The sequence below is a fragment of the Pelodiscus sinensis genome, chromosome 2, assembly GCF_049634645.1.
Source record: "Pelodiscus sinensis isolate JC-2024 chromosome 2, ASM4963464v1, whole genome shotgun sequence".
In the NCBI taxonomy this organism is placed as follows: Eukaryota; Metazoa; Chordata; order Testudines; family Trionychidae; genus Pelodiscus; species Pelodiscus sinensis.
Genome location: NC_134712.1, coordinates 62,809,437 through 62,832,746, shown reverse-complemented (window position 1 = coordinate 62,832,746; position 23,310 = coordinate 62,809,437). Strand labels below are relative to the sequence as shown.

Below are 23,310 nucleotides of genomic sequence, written 5' to 3'. Positions count from 1 at the left end.
ATGGGGAAGGGCCCAGCTCGGAGGACACAGGTGGGGAAGACATCAGCAATCCTGGTCAGGGTGGGAAGCAGCCCAAGGGGGGGGGGGGGGGGGAACTGAAATCCCTGAGAGCTCCCTGCTGAACTAGTGGTGGGACAAACCCACCACTGACAGAGACCTGGGCTGGGACCCGGTGGAGAGGGAGGTCCCGGGTTTCCTGCCCCCACCCTATTGGACCCCTCAAAGGGGAAACTTCACCTGGCTCCTTAGCTCTGTAGCTGATTTTTGAGACTATCATTTGTAAACCTCAAGAGGCACCCAGAAACTGAAATCTGTAAGTGAGAGTTTTTATTCTCATTTTGAGTTGTTTCTGCTTTCTGGACACAGGTGGCTTTTCTGACCTCACTTCTGTAGAAAATAAAACAGCAGCTGAGTGACTGAAAATAAGGCAAGGGTAAGTTTTTTCTAAGTCAGCAGTCCATGGGTCTGATAGAAGGCCTAATGAAGTTAATAGACAATCTCCTGTTAACTTCAGTGGGTCAAAACTTTTATTCTACAAATAATGAGTAAATGCCCATCTCTGTTTCCATGAAAGTAATACTGGAACTGGTCAAGTGAAGCCGAGGTTAGTTTCAGCTGATGAGTATTGGTCCTCACTTGTGTAAGTAGAAACTTTAGAAGTGTAAGTAGAAACTTTAAAATTGGTTACACTTATTTTATTTTGGACTTTCAAACCCTGTTTCTGCAGACAGTCAATAGGTAGGACCTTACACAGCCACATCTGTACATGTCCATTCATGCACACACATACATGTCCAGGTGCTGAAAATAGCTGTGCAATATATTTAGTCTTATTTTCAAAATTTTAGAACTACCAAATTATATATATATGTATATAAATACTTTTACAGTAACATTTTTCACAATACATTGGCCATCAGAAAAAAAACCCTCAACTTTTTCCTAGAGGTGCTACATAGTAACTACAATCATTCTACAAATAGAGAAAAATGGTGGTAACTCTGAGATCTGTGGGTGATGACTGGCAAAATGTACAGTGCCTTTTAAGAAATCTGTCAGTGATGAAGACACATATGCAAAGCCACATTTTTGTTCACAATTTGGGACAAAGGAAGCTTGCCTTAAAATAAAATTATATGGTGCATTTTTAATTATATGTATTCAGATAAGATAACACACCCACAATACATCCAAATGTGGCCAAGATGATCACCATGGATCAATGATAACTTGTTGTTCTTTTTCATAATCAGCATCATTACCAGATTTGGTATTTTGTGATATGAAGAAAATATGTAAAGTGCCCTAAACCTTCCACATGGAGTATTGTAAATTAAGTGGTATCTATAATAGCTAAGGTCAATATAATCAAAAATATTTTTTATTAATGTGAGCAAATTAGACTTCACTACACAATTTAATTTGAATAAACTTGAGGGATTGATGAATGTTCATACATAATGTTTCTGGTACCTTTGGCCATCAGCAGCATCTATAAAATAAGTGATTGAAGATCTTCTACAGGGTCAGGGTCTGATTCTCATTTACACTACTGTTACTTTACATCTCGGTAGCAGTGTAAAGAGTCTATAAATATATGTAAATAAAATATAGTCCTACTTTCCCTTTTTGCTGCCAGAAAGGTGTAACACAGTCTTAGTGTAAATTAAAAACCAGGACCTCACAGTTTGAATAAGTATTGTAAAATTATTGGAACAGCAAAACTTTCATGTGAACATATGTGAACATCAAAAAAGTCCTAGGTTGACAGGTTTTGGATGAAAGTTGTCAACACATGAGGGTTCTTATTTTATTCATTCCAAGTTGTATATATTATACAAATGTATTGTACCACATGGGGCAGGTTCAAAACTTTTTAGACATATCCTAGATACAGTACTTGAGTACAAGAATAGTCAGCTATTGGTTGTCATATACTACTAACCAAGGTCATTTATCGTTTTGGAGAACCACATTTTAAAATCTGAAAGATACATTTTGTCATCATCTATGGGGGACTGCCATAGATTCTTTAAGTCCATATAGGTAGAGAAGGCTGTTTTATGAATTAGTCTGAATAAACGTGATGAAGGACATGCAACTTGGATTCGATACCAGTCTTTACTCCTCGACTGAGAGGCCTCAGGGGACTCTAAAAATGCAATTCTAAAAACATTATACCAGCCATTCAATCCAGAAACAAAGAAGATTCTTCTCAAAATCAAAAGCAGAAATCACTCAAACTACTCTGACCTCAAAATCTCTGCCATTTTGGGCTTCAATCCTGTGAGAACATTTCTAGGTTTTGGCACTACTAACAGGGAAACCTCACATAATTTGGCCTCGAACTCGATTCCAGACTTTAGCCCAATCCTAATCTCAAAATGAATTCCACTCCACCTCTGTCCATCTCTCACTATTTTAAGTCTGTGAGAGATCCTCAGCTGGTATATAACCAGCACAGCTCTCTTGGTTTCAAAGCAGCTATGCCAATGTACACCAGCTGAAAATCTGCTTTTATTTTGTTACAACAGCATATTTTAGTAAATGTAGAAACTCTCCAGTGCCAACTCTTGGGGGGAATGGAGAGACTAAGATTCTTACCAACTGCGCATTAAAAACTTTAGTGAAATGGAAACTAGCTTAGATTCTTGTTTTAGTGTTTGATGTATTTATTTCAAGTTAATTTAAGTTGAAATTTATTGATGAAGGGTAAATTGTAATATTAGGCCATCGCAGAAACACCAAAAGGAAGACCTCAATCTGGAGAGCCTTGGCAGAGAAAGTACTGCAGTGCCCATAAGAAGGTATAGCATTTGGTCTCCTTGGTGACTGACTGACTCAGGCCCTGACATCTCACTACCGCCTCTCTCCCATTCATCCCCACCGAGGTGCCCTGCGCCATCTATCCTTTAATGCCTGGTCTTTATTTCGTGTGTGTTTTGGTGACATTGTTAACTTTATGGACTGCCACCAAAATGAGAACTCTCAGCTAGAAAAGGATTCAGAGTATTAAAATTGAGCCCAAACTGTAATAGGAATGAGTTTTCATAGTGATGTTATACCTAACAATTTGAATAACTGCTTAGAAATTTCCTTAGATCCTTAGGATTTGTGGCTTTATAGGTTAACAAGTTATGCTGGATAACTATTTGGGACACTGCATTTACTGGACATTTTTTGCTTCAAACAATGTTTTTAGAATAAAAAAATTATTCTCTGGCAGTTTTTGGATTCTTGAATGGACATGATAACTGGTTTGTGAAAAATATACTCACAAACAATCTGAAAATACAATGTCAGTCAACAAGTATTTCTGATATAGGATATACAACTACATACATGATTTCAATGGCAATATATGGTTTTTGATATATGACACTCCAAACATTTTTGATATCACAATAATCACAAAAGCAAAGATAGTGTGTCACAGAAACCTGAAATATCACCGGTTTATAGATTTGCATTACAATTTCCCTAGCTTGGGGACTTTGTGTTTAATTTGAAGCTTTTATTTTTATCCATTAAAGTGACTGCTTATTATATTTTTCTGCTAAGGCAATAGTGCTAATGATTGTAGAAGTTTAGCAACTTAAAAAAAAAAAGCTGTTAAAGCTTTAGATAGAGTTGTATTTTAGGTTTGCTCCTTATGAGGAGAAAGCCGCTATTGCTTCCTCTGAAAACAGCCTAAACTAATCTTTAAAACTTTCAAAATGTCTGCATGGACTAAATATTCCTGAAAAGTAATTCCAAGACAGTGGCTGGGAGTTCTGTCAAAGGAGATTTGAGCCTGCCATACAATTAAAGAGACAATGCTTTAACTTTGTCACACGCTCATTAACTTCAAGAAATGTGCATTATTCTAAAACTAAAAGATTGCCAAATATGGATGATATGATGTTATGTGAGCATGTCATCACAGCTTTGAAAAATTACCTTTTTTCCTACTTGAGGGCAGATGTGAGCCATAGTTGTTAAGTATGTTTGCAAAAAAAAAATTTGCATATGTATATATAAATAAATATTTAACATAGAAAGTAAAAATCTTACTGCCAGCAGCCAGCATAAAAAAGCCAGGATAAGCAATAAAAAGTGCTTGTTTTTTAAAAAGTCAAATTGCAATTCACAGCATTTTATACTATACAAATTGCTATATACTGTAGGTTGCATTTCTGAGACTGAACAGTACTAAAAGTTGCAACTAAGGGCAAATATAAATACACTTGTTTAGAATGCAGAGGCTTAGTCAGTATTATAAACACTATGGCAATCTGCATTGCATTACATATAATGCTTTGTAATGTGATTTTGACTTTACATATTGATTTACACACATATGAACAGGCTTGACTAGAGCCTCATTAATTTTAATCATTATAAAAATAAAAGAAAAATGTTGAGAAAATATCTAGTAAATACATTGATAGAGGTAATGGAGATTAATGCATAGCTATGGCATTTAAATCCAAACAATCAGATGTTCACCTTATTGGACGTTAACCCTATTTTAAAAATATTATAGGCAAGTCTGAGAGAACTGACTATTGTTAAAGTTGTCTGACATGATCCATTATAAGACCCTGCTTTCAGCTGCTTATTACTTGGCTAAATTTAAATCTACTGGGATGCTATTTTATATGCCAAGTACATACCTGATTTTTGGGGGGCAAATTTTAGCCAGAACAGCTCAGCTGTTTTCAGGCTCCCACATGTGACTTGACCAAGCAGTATTTACTCCATAGAATAGCTAAGCATTCTCCCTCCAGAAGTGGAGGCAGGCTTCTGGCGTTTCCTAACTTTGCTTGCTTGCCTTTGCAACTTTAATTACATTTTAATGTAGTTTTCATATGTGTAATAATAGAACATACTTTAATACAGAGTTTATATTCTGTTTCAAACAGATGCACTCCCCATGGTGAATCTTAATATAGCACATATCACGTTTGTAATTGCATGCTTATTTAAAGTCCCATCACACTGACATGCTTAAAGTTAAGCAGATGCTTAAGTCATGCTAAAGCCAATGGGACCTAAGCAGATAAGAGCTTTCCTGAATAGAGATGGATTTAAATATGTGCCCAAGTGCTTTCCTACCCTGAATTAAAGCCTTAGACACCAATGTTTCTTTAAGTGAATTTTTCTCTAAATAAACCTTCCTCAAAAGAATGTCATGTAAGTATTTTTTGTTCTGAAAAAAAAATCAGAGTAAAATTCTCAGTTTTGGAAATATTTATCTTATTAAAATAAAACAGTTTAATATTTTGTTATAGATAATGTATAATGGGCAAAGAAATGATAGTCTATTTTTACAAGTGAAAAGCTGACTTTATAAATCACACTAAAATGAGTGTGTTGGTCTTATTTTACCACTGAGTAAAATCTTACAAATACCTTAGCCACCATGTACAGTGGAACCCTGGTACAGTTCCACTGGTTGGAAAGAGTCTATTCTAAACATAGAGACTCTCGATGTAGAAAAGGAATAATAGGCATTTTGTACATGCTTCTAATAAACATTCGGGAATATATGAGACCTGATTTCAAGTACATAAGGAAAGCAATGAATAAAGTTACACTCATGTGACTCAGAGTTTAGCTACCGACACAAACTACAGGTAGGGGTCATATACAGAAATACCTGAATAAGTGGTGAGATCAGGTGGAAAGCTGCACAAAAGGTCTGGGTGTTATTATTCATTAAATCTTTCTTTTGAAATGTCCTTAACACAATGGTAAACATGTCACAAAACTAACAAAACGTGATGCACAGTCACATCTGTATACGCTTCAGGAACTGCCAGCCTCACTCATAAGCACTGGACAGTCAAGTGTGTCTAAACCTGACCTCATCAACTTTAGGGATTCTGTGAAATAGACACCAAAATCATCAGTAGCAATATGATGATTCTGCAAACTGCCCCTTTGCTGTTTCATGCTTGCATGTTGCAGTAATCTTAGCTCTGTCTGTGGGTTTATGATTATGGTTTATATTATATCAGTTGTGAAATTCTGGGTATTGTGAATGTCTCTATAAACCAATATCAAATGTTGCTGGTATCTGTGTACAGTGGATCCTACAACATGCTGTTGTCCCAAAGCAAGCGATCCACACTGTCGTACACTGTGTTCACCTATGTCAACTGAGGCACGAACAAAGAAAGTTCAGCTTATCATGGGAACATTCGCTTTCTGGTTCAGAGCATGAACATTGCTGTGGAGTGCCTGCATTAAAAACGAGACATTTTATGAGATACCAGAGTTTCCCCTGTGAGCAGGACTAGTAATTGTGTGGTGCTCTGTGGCATCTACAGACATATTTGATCCTTTTATTGATGACCACCACATCTCTCATTTTTCCACTGTGATTATAATTCCAGTCTTTGGATGCTGTACGGGTAGGACTGGATGGGATGTGGTTGCCGATGTTGAAAGAAAACTGTTTGTTTTGAGCATGACAGCAGAGCGCGGATATGATGGGGATAAGGTGGTAATGAGCAACAATATTTGCACTAGATACCATGATGCTGAGAACCATACAAAGGCTGAAATTGGTTTACAATCTGTCACAATATATATATATATATATATGTTACCTTGGATACAAGGCTTGCTCTGTATGCAGCTAACTGCTTCAAATATTCCTTCTTAGCAGCTTCAGTTTTCTTTTTGTACACCTACAAAACAACAAAGAACGTTAGTAAATGAATCTGTTTCTATACTCAATTTCAAGACATATAACCAATCTGTTTCATGCATCTTCAGAACATCCTTCCAATTCAAGAGCCTTTCCTTTTTCTCTAGGTTTTTAAGGGGGAAAAACTTAAGCAACAACAAGCATTTTCAAAAATAATGTTTACAGTAAAAGAGAATCTTTGCCTACAGAGTAAACCTGATATGTTAATTGGGTACATCTAGACTACGTTTTAATTTCGAAAGAGGATATGCAAATTACATGCGAATTGGCATATCTTCTTCCGATCACATTTTTGAAAGAGGATCTTTCGAAAGTGAAAGTAGTCTGGACGCGATTTTTTTGGAAAAAACCTTTTTCGAAAAAAACGGTCTTCCTAAAAAAAGGTCTTCCTCCTTTTTTAAAAAGAGTTTTTTTTTTCCCCAAAAAGACCTGTGTCCAGACTACTTTCACTTTAGAAAGATCCTCTTTTGAAAATGTGATTGGAAGAATATGTGGAATTTGCATATCCTCTTTCTAAATTAAAATGTAGTTTAGATATGCCCTGAACTGAGGGCATTCCTATTTGCATGATCACATCAATTGACAAAGGGATGTTAAATTGGGAGTTCAGTTCCAAACTGGACCAGTGGGGGCTTCTCTTTATTGTGGCTCTCATCTGGCAGACCAGCTGAATTTGTCTAGGAAATAGGAGAGTGAGTGGGTGGGCCCAGGACTGCTGAGTTGGGAAGAAAATGGGAAGTGAGATGCAGAGGTCAGTAAAAGTTTGGGGAGATAGCAATGCTATTCAACATGACTGGGAGACTTTTTTTCATTATTAGGTAAGCCATTGGAAAGTGCGAGAATCCCAGTCCAAAGGAGGTCAGAAGCAAATCAAGGCTCAGGAGAGCTCTGTGCAGAAATGAGTTAAGGGGCCATGAGAAGAAGTTAATGTAAATCATTTTTCCCAGTTTTGCCCCTGCAAAGTTCTAACGAGCTCTTCAAGAAAGTGCATCTTTTCTTATCTATTCCTCTCAATCCACAGTTCTGCCTGCAGTGTAACTAACACATGGAACTATGTTCCACACAATAGCTTAAGTTAAAAAGTTAAAAGATTCAGTTTAAATTACCCTAGACTTCCAGCACTGAAGGTTAACAGGGATTAGAAGGACACCTAGACACAACAATAAATGGAGCATTAAACAATGAGGAATCCTGTGGCACTCTAAAGACTAACAGATTTATTTGAGCTTAAGCTTTCATGGGTAAAAACCACTTCATCAGATATATCGGATGAAATGTTTTTTACTCACAAAAGCTTATACCCATATAAATCTGTTTGTTTCTAAGGTGCCACAGAACTCCTCATTGTTTTTGCAGCTGCAGTCTAAGTCTAGACTGCAGGCTTCTTTTGAAAGAAGCTTTTCTGGAAGAGATCTTCCAGAAAAACTTTTTTTTGAAAGAGAGCAGTCACACAGCAAAAGCGCATCGAAAAAGCAATCTGCTTTTTCGAAAGTTAGCATCCATATTGATTGGATGCTATGTCGCATTTAAATTGTGATTAGCGTGGATGGAGTGGCCACCAGGGCACCTGTGCTTTTTCCTGGAGGCCTCTTCTTTCGAAAAAAACCCTTCTTCCTCGTCCACACATGCCTTTTTCCTCATAGAAAGAGGTTTACCGCTGTTGGAAAAACCCCTGTGTCCTTTCAACTTTCTGTCAAAAGAACACAATTGCAGTGTGGACGTAAGTGTAGTTTTTCCAGAAAAACTCTGCAATGTACACATACCCTCAGTCTCAGATTAGTTGGATTATGCACTTAAAGTGCAGTGGATGGCAAAAGCAAGTTAAATCAACTTTGAGATGTTGTCATAAATTATGCAGGTAAAACACAAACACATTCTTTACAGTAAGGTAAACTTTATGAAACTTTAAATTGATCTCTTTTGATCCTGTTATTCCACAGCAAAACCAGAGCACTCTCATAAAGGAGCATGCCTGGAAAATGTCATCTGTATCTACACAGGACAATACTATTCCGAAATACTAAGTCAGAGCAACAGTACTGGGCTGGAAGGAACTGGTACTACATCATTTATAGGAAGAATATTCTTGTGAAATATATTTTACTTCAGTGAAGCTTTGCTTTCAGAGAAAGAACAATCCTCTGATCTAGGCTGGGAAAACTCAGAGGTTGCCTAAAAGGATTAAAGATTTTGCTTCCCAGGGAAGCATAAATACATAATGGGAAAAGAGTCCTAGGATACCAAAACTGTAAATATCTACACAGAGAGAAAAAAGATTGTTTTTAGCTGTACAACTGTGTGTGCATTCTTGTAATTTCTTCAGATTAGGATAAATATATGTTGTATGTTGAGCTCATATTGTTTTTCAAAGAATGGGAAACAAGTTGCTTTTTACATTGTGATTATCTGCGGTTATTGGGCAAATATATTGTATTTTTTCAGAAAACAAAATGAGAATTAGTTGAAAATCTATTCCCAGCTGCTAAAATGAGTTAGCATGACCTACAGAACAAAGAGGAATTCAAATTTTACTGTACATTGGAATTCAGCTGCATCATTTTGCTATCCAGGTTTTAAAACCACAACTGAGCACAATAATATCACACACACAGAGTAAAGATCTTTAAAAGATCATGTAGATTTTTTAAAATCTGATATTGTAGTCATGCTTCAGTTCATCAGGAGCCTTATTTTGCATTACATGAGTATCAAAATTTTATGCATGTCGGTCCCAGGATATTAGAGAGACACGATGGATGAGGTAATATTGTTTTTGGGCCAACTTCTCTCCATACAGAGACAACTTCTGAGCCATACCGAGCTTTTCTACTTTGCTCAGATATGAAGAAAAGCTTGAAACCCTTGTCAGTTGGTTCAATAAAAGATATTACCTCTCTCACCTTGTCTTTCTAATATCAACATTTTAAGCAGTCCTACTGTGCATTTATAATCAAAGCATATGGAAAAGGTTCTGAAAGACCAGGATTTCATCCCCCTCCTCCCCAAAAAAACCTTGTGGTATACAAGGCAATCTCATTTAATAGCATAAACCTAACAAGAGTTCTATAAGTCTTGTACCCAAACATCACTACTGCACATGTACTTAATTACACTGTCACATAGCCAGCCATAATATTCAGCATAAACCTTCAACATTTTTTTTCATACCTACTTTTCTTAGACATTGATTCGATCTGGTTAAAACAGTATAAATCCAAATTAGCATTGTTTTTTTTTAAACTGACTGATATAGGATGTCACAGTGAGTGTTGTGGCCCACAATGCTTTATGTTATTCAGAGGCAGATTTATATGGTTTAGTGTGAGTTTTACCTGTATCTTTCTCAATGTTTTTGTCTCCTTCAAGAATCCTAATATTTAGGCTATTTGTTAGTAGGTGGGTGATCCTGACTGCCTAAGGCCAGGGCAACTGTACCAGTATTTCCCCTCAGTGCTCTTGCCATGGGCACCTGCTCTCAGGCTTATAGCTTGCCAACTATTGCCTTTCTTAGAGGGAGTCCACTTCTTACTCCCTTCTGAACAGGGGTTTTCTAGGCCCAGTTCCCTGCCTTCATTGTATTAGCCTCTGTGAAAGACAAGTCTGTCTGACCAAGGATTGCTTGATTTCCTTTCAGAAATGGTCAACAGTGCAAGTGTCCATAATTATACTGACTGCACAACTCTTTTGCTCTTAAAACACAAGCAGCACATAGAAAACATATTAACAATTTTAAAACATGTGCTAATAAGCTTAGCAAAGATCACCCTCACCCGAATGTGAGCGATGGCAAGGGCAGTCCTTCAACACCTCACCCAAGGAAACCTATTTGTAATTTCAAATTCATCCCTGCTTCAGCTCAAAACAAGCTCTGACTTATAGGATTTCACAAGAGCCAGTCCTTCCAATCCCCGCCAAGGATCAGGGCCCACTGTAGACCAGGTGTCCTGATCATTTGGTAGATCAGCAAGAAGGCCGTAAGTCTGTTTAAAAACAAACCAGTCATCCAAAAATCCTTTCTTTGTCTGTTGGTCCCTGAATAATCCAGTGAGCATCTACAAGAGATGACTTCTAAGGCTGAGGAATTATAGTAGCATCACCCTCTTACTAAAGAAGTTACAAAAAATAACAAATACACAATTACATTCTTAATGCAGAGGATCCTGAATGTATTAATCCTAATTCAATACAGTTTAACTTAATTCATTAACATGTATCTAAATTCCGGAAGGTCTGTCTCAGCCAATTGAGGGATATTGCCCCCTTGCCCCACTGGCATTGGCTGTTGAAACACTGATTGCTGAAATACAGGTAGGGTGGGATGGACTTTCAACTGCAGTGAGACTGGGAGTTGGCTGGTATAATCAGTAATGATGAGATTTGGTGTGGAGGATATGTTTTTAGTTGAGAATGAAGATGACACTGGATGCTGGTGCCAACACATAGTCTTGGGATTTGTCTGGGCTCGTACTTGGAATTTAAGCCGATGGGGAGAGCAGGTGGGTGGCACTAGCAGTGCTAGTGGTATGTGTAACAGGTATACACAAGACAAATGCCATTCCCTTTCCATTTTGGCAGCTGCCAGAACTTCTAGCCCTCAAGCTTAAATGTATTACATCGTTGTAATACATTTAACAGACTTGATGTCTTATAGACATTTTAAATAGGCAAAAGGCTTGTGTCATCATCCAAGTGCCCTTCACAATAGTTTAAACTGTTTTGTGCACCATAGTTAAGATAGTAAGGAATTCTGAAACACAGAAAAACAATAAAAATCGAGTGGGAGATTTCTATTCTTTTTCTTAAGAGCAATAAACTTTGCAGCTTAGTTGCAGTCTTATCTAGACAAGATTTACTTTTATTTTTTAACACCTCCAAAACCACTTATGAGGCTTACATTTCCCTCTGACGCCAGTAAACAGTGGTGATCAAGAGCTTGGATAGAAGCATATTTGTGTAGAACCTAGCCATTTCCAACTTGTTTTTAATTAGTGTGATAATTAAATATAAATTGATAGGGTGAAGCCCAGTAGTTCAGAAAGCTTCCTATTCCCACTGCTAGCTTACGGAGGGCAATGGGACAATCTTGGGAGGCTGCCAATTGTACCTCAAGAGCAGAACCTCACTCGGCGTCTGGGCTTTGTGGGTAAGCAGTAGTCAACAGATTGCCAAGGATGGAGCACAGCAGCTCCCATGAACCCTGCTATCCAAGGATTGGGATGCTTTAAGAAAAATCATGGCACTTCAGAATATGAGCTGGACTGCGATGGGCTAGAACTACATCTTTTGGCCCAGGTACTGACCTTCACATTTCTGCTTCCAGGGGCGGTAGGTCAAGTAAAGTGTAACTGGGAGAAGAACAGGGTCTACTAAAACTGCAATTGATTTAGGGTTGTGGCGCTGCACAGTTACTCCAGGCTTTTGTGATCGATAATCAGCTGATGGGTCCATCCAAGTAGCAGTGCTATTCTTTGAAGGCACCTAGATTGGTAGGAGCACCTCAGCAGGAGCAAACTTCCTTATGTAATAGGCAATGGGGTGCAGTATGTGGTCAGGTCCACGCTTTTGGGAGAGGACTGCCCCTAATCACTGTACTAGAGGAATTGACAGAATTCTGATGGGAAAGTGATCTGCTCTCACCAGGAAATGAGGGGATCATCAAGGGACGGTCAGGAAAGGTCAAGTATAAGGGAAAAATGAAGGGAATGGATCATACGGTAGATAATGTATGCTGTATGGGTACTATGGTGTAATGGTCAGCATGCAGGACTTTGACTCCTGCAAGCTGAGTTCAAATCTAAGTGGGACTGCTTGGTGAGATGCTGGTTTAGTTTCCCTTTGATAGCTCAGCTAGTAGCAAGACTGTAGCAGGTGCTCAGCAAATTATCCTTAGGTGGCTGGTTCAACTCTGTCTTAAAGAAGAGTTTCTTTACAGCCAGCTGGCTGTTAACTCAAGTGGTGTAGAGGCTTATGCACTAAGGTCCAACATTCAGTTCTACCTGTTGCTCTTACACAAGGCATTATGTAAGTCCAGAGAATTATTTTTTAAATTGCAGCAAAGGAGGTTTAGGTTGGACATTAGGAAAAACTTCCCATCATGGTGATTAAACACTGGAATAAATTGCCTAGGAGGTTGTGGAATCTCCAACACTGGAAATATTTAAGAGCAGATTGGAAAGACATCGATCAGAGGTCAGCAACCTTTTTGATGTGGTGTGCCAAGATTTAACCCTCCTGACATGGGCCATGTCGCTGTCCTTGGGGGGAGGGGCGGGGGACGGGCGGGGAGGAAGGAGAGAGTGGCCCTCTGCACCGCACGCCCTGTAGACCACCTGTGGAAATGAAAAACTTTCCACAGACTACCAGCTGCTAACAGAAACTCACTGTTACTTACATAATTATGCCTGAGTCATTTTGCTAGTGCTGCAGCTGGGGAGAACAGTTTCATTTAAAATTATTAATCAAATTAAGTGTTTTAACTTTCTCATGTTAGTTTATCAAACTTCATTTTAAATAAAGTAAAATATTATGTCCAACACAAAAGGTTTCAATGTTTACTTTATTTATGGCAGGGGTGGGGAAACTTTTTTGAGTTGGGGGTCACTGACCCAAGAAAAAATCAGTTGGGGACCACGCAAGTGAGAAGTGAAAACTCTCCTCCCAAAACCCCCAGCCCTCACTGATGAGGCCCTCAAATGAGACAACTCACTCCTCTGTACTCCAGCCCCCAGGACAGAGCTGCCAGCCAGTGGGACAGGGATGCAGGGTGGGGTGAAGAGCGCAGGGTCTGGAAGGGAGTTTAGCAGCAGGAGAGGGTGCGGGGTGGGGGTACGAGAGGGAGTTTGGGACGGGAAGGGGTTGGAGGAGTAATGCAGAAAAGGTGAGAGGGTGAGAATGTAGCTAGCTGGGGAGAGAGGCAAAGAAGTGCGGAGTAAAGGAAAGTGCAGCTTCTGCAAAGTAAAATTGTATCCTCCCCTCACATCTTCTCTCTGCTCCAGCCTCACTCCCCTCAGTTCCATGAATCCCCCCAGCCTGATCCCCTGCATTTCCCCATTCTCCTCAGTGCCACCCCTGCCCCTTCCCAGTCTTACCCCGCATCTGCCTTCAACCCCACTTCTGCCCCCACAGTCCAGTGCCCCCAGTGCACTTACTGGCAGGGCAACAGCACTGGGAGGAGGGGAGGGACAGAGTCTCTTCCCTACCCAGCCCATTTCCTTCAGGCTGTGGCTCCTGGGCTGGGGGAGGCTATAGCCTGGCCGGGTGCAGAGGAGCGCTGGGGGTGGGGTCCCTGACCCCACACACAGTCCTTGGAGAGCAGCCCGGTGTGCCATGCATGCCGGCTCTGTAGAGCAGGCCCAGCCCGCCCCCTTCTGAAGTAGGAATCCTGTAGCTGGGAGGGAGAGTGTTAATCTCTTAGCTCCCGGGAGCTGCATGCCCAGGCTGGGCAGTGAGGGCAGGGGACGGGACTTGATAACCTCTCGAGGTTCCTTCCAGGTCTAGTATTCTATGATTCTTTGTGACCTGAAATAATGGGCTCCATGGAGACAGCCTTCTTCACAACTGGAACAGAAGACATCAGGAAGCTTGTCTCCTGCTTTCAAATCAATGAAGACCTGCTGAGCGGGAATCCATCAGGATTTCCCTGAAATGGATGCGCAGCTGGAAAGGAACCCACCAATGAGAAGTCCCTGGATTGGGCTCTGGATGCAATTCAGTGAGGACTACAGTGTGGGGAAATTCTCTTCCCTCAAGGTTGATGCTCCATGCCTTGACTGGCTTGTTTTCTCAGGCTCCTTGGTGTTTGAATGGGGCATGCCAAGATGGCATGGCGAGATTCACCACAATAGAAGGATGCCATTCCTTTTCTTCAGGGGCGAGGCACTAATAAGACTAATAGGCTTGCATGGGTTTAGAGGGCTGTATGGAAAGTGAAGTCATAGTTTGTAGGTAGGGGGTGGCTGTAGGGGACCTGTTTTCTCCTCCTTCATTCTCACATCCAATTATCTATGTGGATGGTGAACCCACAAAGGCACTTAGACTAGTAAACATATATGTGGGCCAATTAATCGTTGATTTCTTCCTACAAGCTGGTCTGGAAATGCTACCGCAGTGCTGCTTCATTCAACTCTATATCTGTGGCAAGAGAGTGTGCGCTATAGAAGGCCACTGTGCTTTGCCCCTGCTGGAATCCTGTCAGGGCAGCCTCAGATATTCAAGTTTTGTGTGTGTCATGGAACATGGGTGACACTGACTACAGAAAGAAATACCTGTGTGACAGCACTGGGTTATGGCCTTGCAGCATGAGGGAGGCCAGGCTGATCACCAAGGCCACCTGATCACCAAGGCCAGTCAAAGGCAAAGATTTTGAGATGTATCCAAAACAGAAGGTGGCACTGGTTCATTGAAACTCCAGAACCTCCAGCAGTTCTGGTCAAACCACTTGGGACAGGGTATTGCAGGCCCCTATTTGGGGCAAGGTTCTGCAGGCTGTGTTCTCTATATGGTGTTCTTGGTGCTGAGCTGGCTCACTTGCTCTTTCAGCTGCTGGTTTTCCAAAGTCAGCTGTGCAACTTGGGCCTGCAGTCTTTTGTTAACCACCTAGAGTCAGGGACCCATTTGGGTTTGAGGCTTGAGGCTTCTGGTGGGCTGTGATGCTGCTGCTGGGTCCGTCTCTCACTGGGCACAATCCCACAGTAGGAATACTGTGGTCAAAACAAGTTGCCTCGGCTGGATTAAGGGAGGCCAGACCTAGCAGTCAGAGCCAAAATTCAGTCACAAGATAGAAGTGAAGAGTTATCTGGGTCAGGATCCTGGAAGGTCAGATGCAGGACACAAGCTGGAGAGAGACCCACAAACTGGAGGCAGAAGGCAAACTGGAAGTCAGAAACCAAAAAGGCAGATGCCAGGAGTTATGCTGGGATAGGATGCCAGGAAATCAAGCCAGAGAAGCAGAAACAGGAAGCACAAGGCATACAGTCCAGAACAGGGTGGAGCCCAGTTGCTCAGACAGCTTCCTGTTCCTGCTGCAGGTCAATCAGACCACAGGAATGGAGCCTTATGCTGGCTCCCCATCTTCTTCAGTTTCAGGTCAGCTGTCGTCAGCAGGCTGTCAACTGAGCATTGGCATGAGGCTGCTCCCAGGAATCTTGCAGAGTGAGGTTCTCAGTTTATTTTTTATTAATATTTCTAAAATGTGCCTAGTAAGAGATCTTCAGGTATGTGGACCGTATTTCATAAGGTAGCCAAACACTGGAAAAGACATTCTCCATAGGAAATAAGCACCAACCCTTCCCAGTAACTTCAGACAAGAGAGGTGGGATTTGAACTATGCCACAGGGGGGAATAAATGTCAGAGTCCAGGACTGTCCATCGACAATGGCCTGGTACCAGCTGCCAGACAGTTAAATTTAGGAAGTGTTAGTTGAGTTTCCCTCAGGTGATCACAACAATTGGCCACTATTGTGGATGTGGTTTACACTGAGGTTGTACTGCTTCTATTAATGGTGATGAATATCTTCTATTTGAATGTTTACCCCTAAATTTAATGTGGAGAGAGGCAGGCTGTGGGATACCCTGTTAGCCACAAGTATTGCACAAACACCTGACCTACCAAACAAAACCCACAACACAATACCTGGACTGCTATGTTACGATGACAACTTCCTGTCACAACATGCTTTCTGTTCCTATGTGCCTATTTACTCTTTGGCTATGTCTAGACTGCAGGCTTTTTGTGCAAGAAGCTTTTGTCAGAAGAGATCTTCCGCATAAACTTCTTGCACAAGAGAGCGTCCACACTGTAAAAGCTCATCGAAAAACCTATGCACTTTTGCAAAAGAGAGCGTCCCGATTGCCTGGATGCGATCTCAAAAGTAAGCAGTGATTGCTATGGACAGAATGGCCTCCAGAGCACCTGTGCTTTTTCCTCTTCCCTCTTCTTACACAAAAAAAATCCTCTTCCCTGTCCACACATGTCTTTTTGCACAAGAGCTCTTGCTCAAAAAGCTTCTTCTTTGTAGAATGAGGATTACCAATTGCACAAAAACCCCTCTGATCTTTTGATTTACTTGTGCAAAAACGTGCTTCAGGTGTGGAAGCTCCACGAGTTTTTTGCAGAAAAATGGCCATTTTCCCACAAAAACTCTGTAGTGTAGACATAGCCTTTGTGTTTAGATTGTAAGCTTCTCAGGCAAGGTCCATATCTTTGTTCTTTGCTATTTTGTACAATGTTATGCACACAATCCACTATGAACAAATATATCAGAAGAATCCTGAGCCAATATTTTCTATGGCATTTCTTCTGTATGAAATTCCTCTCAGAATCATACTTTCTGGGATGGTATTGCCACCTAATGTTATATTGTTGGGGTGGCCAACCTTACTGACCCTCTGAGGAACATTCTGTAATCTTTCGAAGTTTCAAAGCCAGGCATGCCTGCTGGAGCTCAAGACTTCAGTCTCATGGGGTGCACTTACTGGGGCTTAGTGCTTCAGCACCATGGAGAGAGGGGGTTTGGGCTTCAGCCCTGCAGGGATGGGGGGTCTTGGGGCTTCAGCCCAGGCAGGTGAACTCCTTGAGGCCGAAGCCTCTATTAGCCCCAACAGGTGCACCCCACTGGGCTGAAGCCCTATCACTCCATCACAGGGCAGAACCCCTGAGCTTTCCCACCCAGTCTGGCAAACAAAGAATGGGGGAGAGACATCGGGAGGGAGGGGTTCCCCATGCAGCTGAGGAGCCGTGGTTTGGCCACCTCTGCTATACTAAGTGAACATAAGAATGTAAGAATGGCCATACTCAGTCAGACCAAAGGTCCATCCAGCCCAGTATCCTGTCTGCCGACAGTGGCCAATGCCAGGTGCCAGTGATGCGAGGTTCCCTAACATGGGTCAATTGACTCAAGTTTTCACTAGCCCTGTACTTATACTGCTGTGCAGATGTACCCTGAGTGAGCAAACAAACAGAAAATTCTGTCCAAAGGAATACCCCATTGCTGCTGCAAGGCTGGACTGACTTTCACCCATAAGATTGAGGGCAATTCCTGGTACATTCTGTGTGTGTGTAAGTGTGTAGGACCTGTTATTGTTTTATGTGTATTGTCTCTGTAATGTTTTTCCCCTAAGAATAAATGTATTTTATGCTGTAAAGGTTGGCTGGTACCTAATATTCACTGTTGTGAATTCTGGAGAAAGGTTAACTAGAGAGGCCAGACCTGCTGGGAAATCACAATGAAGTACAGAGAGACTGCAAGCCTAAACCAAGCCTAATCTGGAGAGAGAGATGTGAGATAGGTGATGGCTAGGAAGCCCAAAAACTGTGACAGATGCATTCTGTATATCTAAAAAACCCCAAGTACAATCTGTGAAATATGTAATTCTAGGAGCAATGCCATAACCTCAGAGTTTTTTGAGTGATGGATGAATGGACGTTGCCCATGGAAATACTTTTTTCAGAGACTGAGCTCCCATGAACAGCATCAGGCAAAATACTACTGTGCTGCTGTCCAGAGTTAAATCCAACTTCCAAATCCACATCTCTGGCATGGCTGAGTGGTTTCCTTCATGCTCAGAGAAAACTGAAAGTTTGCCAAATCGTGAGGCCAGTATCCAGTTTTTAACACATTTATTTTGCAGTTCGAGCACCCAGGACTCTACGAATTCCTCTAAAATGTAGCTGTCATATAAACAATCCATAGAATTGGTTAATGGATAGTGAAATATGCCACCATTTGACTTTTAATCTAGGTACAAACTATAACTGAAAGTGGCCCTGGGCTAGCTCTATAGCTCAGCAGTCTCTTAGATGACATAGTATGAAAATGACACTGATGATATATTAGGAGCTTAGAGAGAAGAATTCAGTCTTTCTGGCATGCAAAGTGAAGGTCACAGGCCAAATTCAGTTCTAGTATTAGCCATGTTCATCTCAATTGATTTCACTGGAGTTGTAGCCACTTATGCCAGGCTGAATTTGACCTCATGAGTTTGCAGTATATAAGGTAAGATTTTTTTAAATCAAACACAAGTTTGGGATAACACTCCTACCAACAAACATTAAATGTGTGATTGATGAGGTAATTGCTGGTACTCAGCTGTACTCTGCAAAACTTATCTAAACTCAAATGGTCTACAATTGGTCTGATTAAGTCTGGCTGAGTACCCAAATAATTTAGTGCCTGACTCCCATGGACTTTTAGTGTAGAGAATGGAGGGTGGGAGAAGAGCAATGAGGAAATCATAGTTTGTACTTATATTGCAGAAGTTCTAAGCCTAGGTTCTATTGTGTTATGCATATTGCACATAACAAGAGACAATCCTGGCCCCATAATCAGGCCTTCTCAGAGATGGTATGTCTACACTACCCCACTAGTTCGAACTAGTGGGGGTAATGTAGTCATCCGCAGTTGCAAATGAAGCCCGGGATTTGAATTTCCTGGGCTTCATTTGCATGAAGCCGGCCGGCGCCATTTTTAAATGCCGGCTAGTTCGAACCCCATGCCGCGCAGCTACACGCGGCACGGAGTAGCTAGTTCGGATTAGGCATTCCACGAGGAGTACAGCGTGTAGCCGCGCGGCACGGAGTAGCTAGTTTGGATTAGACTTCCTAATCTGAAGTAGCTGTACACCTCGTTCCACGAGGAAGCCTAATCCGAACTAGCTACTCCATGCTGCGTGTAGCCGCGTGGCATGGGGTTCGAACTAGCCGGCATTTAAAAATGGCGCCGGCCGGCTTCATGCAAATGAAGCCCGGGAAATTCAAATCCCGGGCTTCATTTGCAACTGCGGATGACTACATTACCCCCGCTAGTTCGAACTAGTGGAGTAGTGTAGACATACCCCCAATGACAGAGACCCGGGCCACTTTGAGTTTAGAGGCCCTAGCCCAACCCCAGGATCAGGCCCAGGATCATACTAAACCCAAAAGAATATATGCAAATAAACTCTTGAGACATTTATTTATTAACAGTTAAGTCATTATATCTATAGCATTTATATTAAAAATGTTACTTTAATTGTGAGTTTCCACTCCAAGCAAAACTCTTCATTTTTTGAATGCTTTTCTAGCTTTGTAGTATGTAAACTCATTTATAATTGAAGAAAAATCTAATTTATGTGCAACATCACTGTTAATGTTAAACATTGCAAGTCCATTCAAATGCTCTTGTTCCATCGTAGAATGATGATAGTTCTTGCCTTGTTTTAACACATTAAATGAGCATTCACCTGAATCAACTGATGCAGGGAGACTAAGAAAAATATGTAATGTAATTGTGATATTAGGAAATACTGTCAACAGGCTGAGATCGAATATTTCTTGAAGCAGTTCTTTTGACTTGCAGTCCAATTTAAAGTTGATGGAATATATACATTTCAGGAAGACGATCTCATCGCAGAGATCTCTTGAAATTTCATTGTTGTACCTTTGTTAAAACTGTTCAGCTGCTGAATATAGATCTTCATCACTTAGTTCTCTGAATTCCCAAAGAAATCCAAAAAGGGTACAAATTTGTCTCGGTGACTCAAATCAACGCGTAAGACAAGATTTAATGGAGTCAATAATAAGAACAATAAAAAAAACTCCATTGACTTGATAGTGCCTTTCTGCATCAGGTTGAGATGTTAGGCTGTGATTAGTGGAAAACTTAGATGAAATGTCAATACCCTGTGCTACTGATTTGGAGTCAGAAAGGATAACATCCCATTGATCATGAATCTTTTGAATATCTTTACAAAGTCATTCAATGTTATCCCTCTCAACATCTAATGTAGCATGGCATGCTTCAATTACAAGATTAGTTTCTTGGATCATTTTTAGCAGCTTCATCCACATGGATGACATTAAAATACATTCAAATTTGGATGTATACTTCTGAATTGACTTAAGCTCAGTGCAAGCCTGTGCTGTGATAGTAAGAGATTCAAGCTACTTAACGGCTTTTTCACAGAGTCCAAATGCTGTTCAATTGGTTTAACCATCAATTTGTGCCAACCATCGCATTGTCAATATGCCATGAAGGAAAACAGGCAAATGCTACTTCAGAATTTCCCACTTTCAAGGACTGCTACTGAAGAGGTTGTACAATTGCTGAATTGTTCCCAAGTATGTGATGGCTTACTTGCATGAGTCAGTGCAATCAACGCCGACAAGATTTAGTATGTGGTTGCCACAACTGGAGAAAATACAGTTTGGATTTTGGTCAGGAAAGAATGTTTGTACTCGATTGTATTTCCCAGCCATATTGGATCCATTGTCATAGGCTAATGTCATAGGCCCATTGTCATAGGCTTGGATTCATTGTCATAGGCTAATGCAGATTTGAAAATTTAATTTGAAGCCTTCCAGAATTTCTAATACTCAAGCGTCAATTTCCAGTTTTTGTGTGTGAAATTATCGAACAAAATGAATAGTTCTTCAATTGAAACCTTTAAACTTCCTGCAATTTTAACATATTGAACAACCAATGTTGTCTGTTCTTTATGAGGACAGTCTGCAGTTGTATCAATAATAATTGAGAAGTACTTCACATATCGTATCTCTTCAAGAATTGTCATTTGCACAAATGTCCCACATGGCTCAATAAACTAGTTTTGTATTCTGGTGGACAGATAATGGATTTGCATGTGTTGTCCCTTCTCCTGTGATTCACGAACACACTTAATGTGGCATGATAAAAGTGAGCAGTACTTGCTAAGAAGCTCAAGAATACCACAAGAGTTTCCTTTTGTAGGGTCACTGATACGTTGACTGGAACCAAACAAAGCCAATCCCCGTTCAGAAAGAAAAAGAACGACACTCAATATGTACACAAGGATTTTTTCCCAGTTATTAGTTTCTGTGTTTATTTCATTCAGGAGTAAGTTTTCAATTGAACTGTCAGCTACTGCTGCTCTACAAGTGGATTTCTATGTAACAGTTATCTTTATGCGATACTAAAGTTTCATGTTCAGATACTTGGTCTTTCAACTTCCTCCAACATCTGCTGATGCTCCAGTCGGATGGATCAGACAGTACTAATGCATTTAAAGTTTTACTGTTAAAAATAAAACAGGTTTTCCATGCTCCAGCAGAGCCAGTCTCTTGTATAAGATCTCTCCATTTGGAAGAGTTTTTGTCAGCAGATGAGCAGGAAAATCATGATTTCAAGCATCTTTTGGTATATTACTTGGAATCTGAAAATAACTAACTTTGAGAAATGATGGCATTTGAGCAACATTGCTTTTATCAAGAAGTCTAATGTCAGGTTCTGATGCTACTGTTGTTACACTGTGTCCTGTGCTAGTCATAAGTTCTTGCTCTGGTTACAAGAATGAGGACATCTCTGAGGTCCTCATTTTCTGCCGGCACAGTTTCTAAATCGAGTGTAGATTCTGCATCTATTGCTACTGTTGGCATTTCTATGTCTTGATTAATGAACTCCTCATTTTGAGGTAGTGGCATTGAAATGTCATTTGTGAGTACAAAGTTTTCATCATCAGAACTGGAAGTGTCACTGTCAGTATGGTCACCGTCTAATGGCTGAGGTGTCTTTTCTATGAGAAACATTGTTATTGGCTCTAAACTCTTAACTGCTGCTTCATTCTATTGCTTTCATTGACTCTTACTTGTACCACTTTCAAATCTTGGCTTCATTTTTATAAAGGGATTCTTTTAAAACACAGTAATTTAATTCGCTAAAGGCTATTGGTTATACAAAATTTTAATTTTGCATTGAATATTATACTTTGCAATAAATATATAATAATGGTTTGGGGGTGTTATTTACTATGGCTTTTATAGCCTTACTGCAAAGTCTGCTAATATGTTCCTATTATTAAATTCCTCTAATAATTGCTGTAGTATTATGAATATGAACATAGGGTGGATGCCAGATTAGATATAAAGTTTATTAAACAACTGAATTAAAAGTTTATCATCACAAAAAAGCCTTTAAAGGTGAATCTAAAACTGGTTGAAGAGGTTGTTTACAGCTGAGCCTGATATGGTTATTGTGTACAAAGACACATAGAAAGAACAAAGAAAGAACAGAAATACGAAAATCTCCTATGCAGAGATAAACATCTAATTTAAAGGTTAAACTCACCCTGACACCAAGCAAAATCACTTTATAGTAACAGAATTAATTATGACTTTCAAAACCTCTAAACTATGCAAAGAGTGTAAACAGCATTTCATAACGTAGAAGCACTAGTCACAGAAGCTACTCCAGTCTCCAGTCACACAGATGAAAATTCAGATGTGACCAAACAATTGGCGAAGGCCCGAGGTCCCACAATGATTTAAATTAATTTTTTGCAGGTATATACAACTTCTTTTGTTGTCTCTGTTATACCTGCAAGGTACATAAGGATAAAGGGATAAAGGATCTGCCGACAAAGGGTTCTGGGGTTGGCAGATCCCTATCTAGACTGCCGTGCTGTGCCAACAAAGAGCTGATCGGCACAGCACTGTGGCCATTTTGATTTAAATGAAGTGGCGATTATTTAAATCACCGCTTCATTTCCCTTGGTCGTCCTGCCTCATCTACATGGATCCGTTGATGGACCCACTAAATCAAAGGCGGAGGGCAGCTCCAGTCAGTGTCAGTACTCCTCACAGTCACAAGAGATTAACGGAAGCC

The 23,310-nt window shown here is 40.4% G+C and overlaps 1 protein-coding gene across 4 annotated transcripts in view; it reads right to left on the bottom strand.

Moving 5' to 3' along the window:
• TOX (thymocyte selection associated high mobility group box) overlaps positions 1-23,310 on the bottom strand; it is a 295,231-nt gene that overhangs the window by 22,744 nt on the left and 249,177 nt on the right. For all 4 annotated transcript variants that reach the window (XM_006113630.4, XM_075920651.1, XM_075920650.1 and 1 more), the window contains one exon: positions 6,597-6,677. In XM_006113630.4, the coding sequence (XP_006113692.2) occupies positions 6,597-6,677 (81 nt within the window). The remainder of the gene's footprint in view (positions 1-6,596; positions 6,678-23,310) is intronic.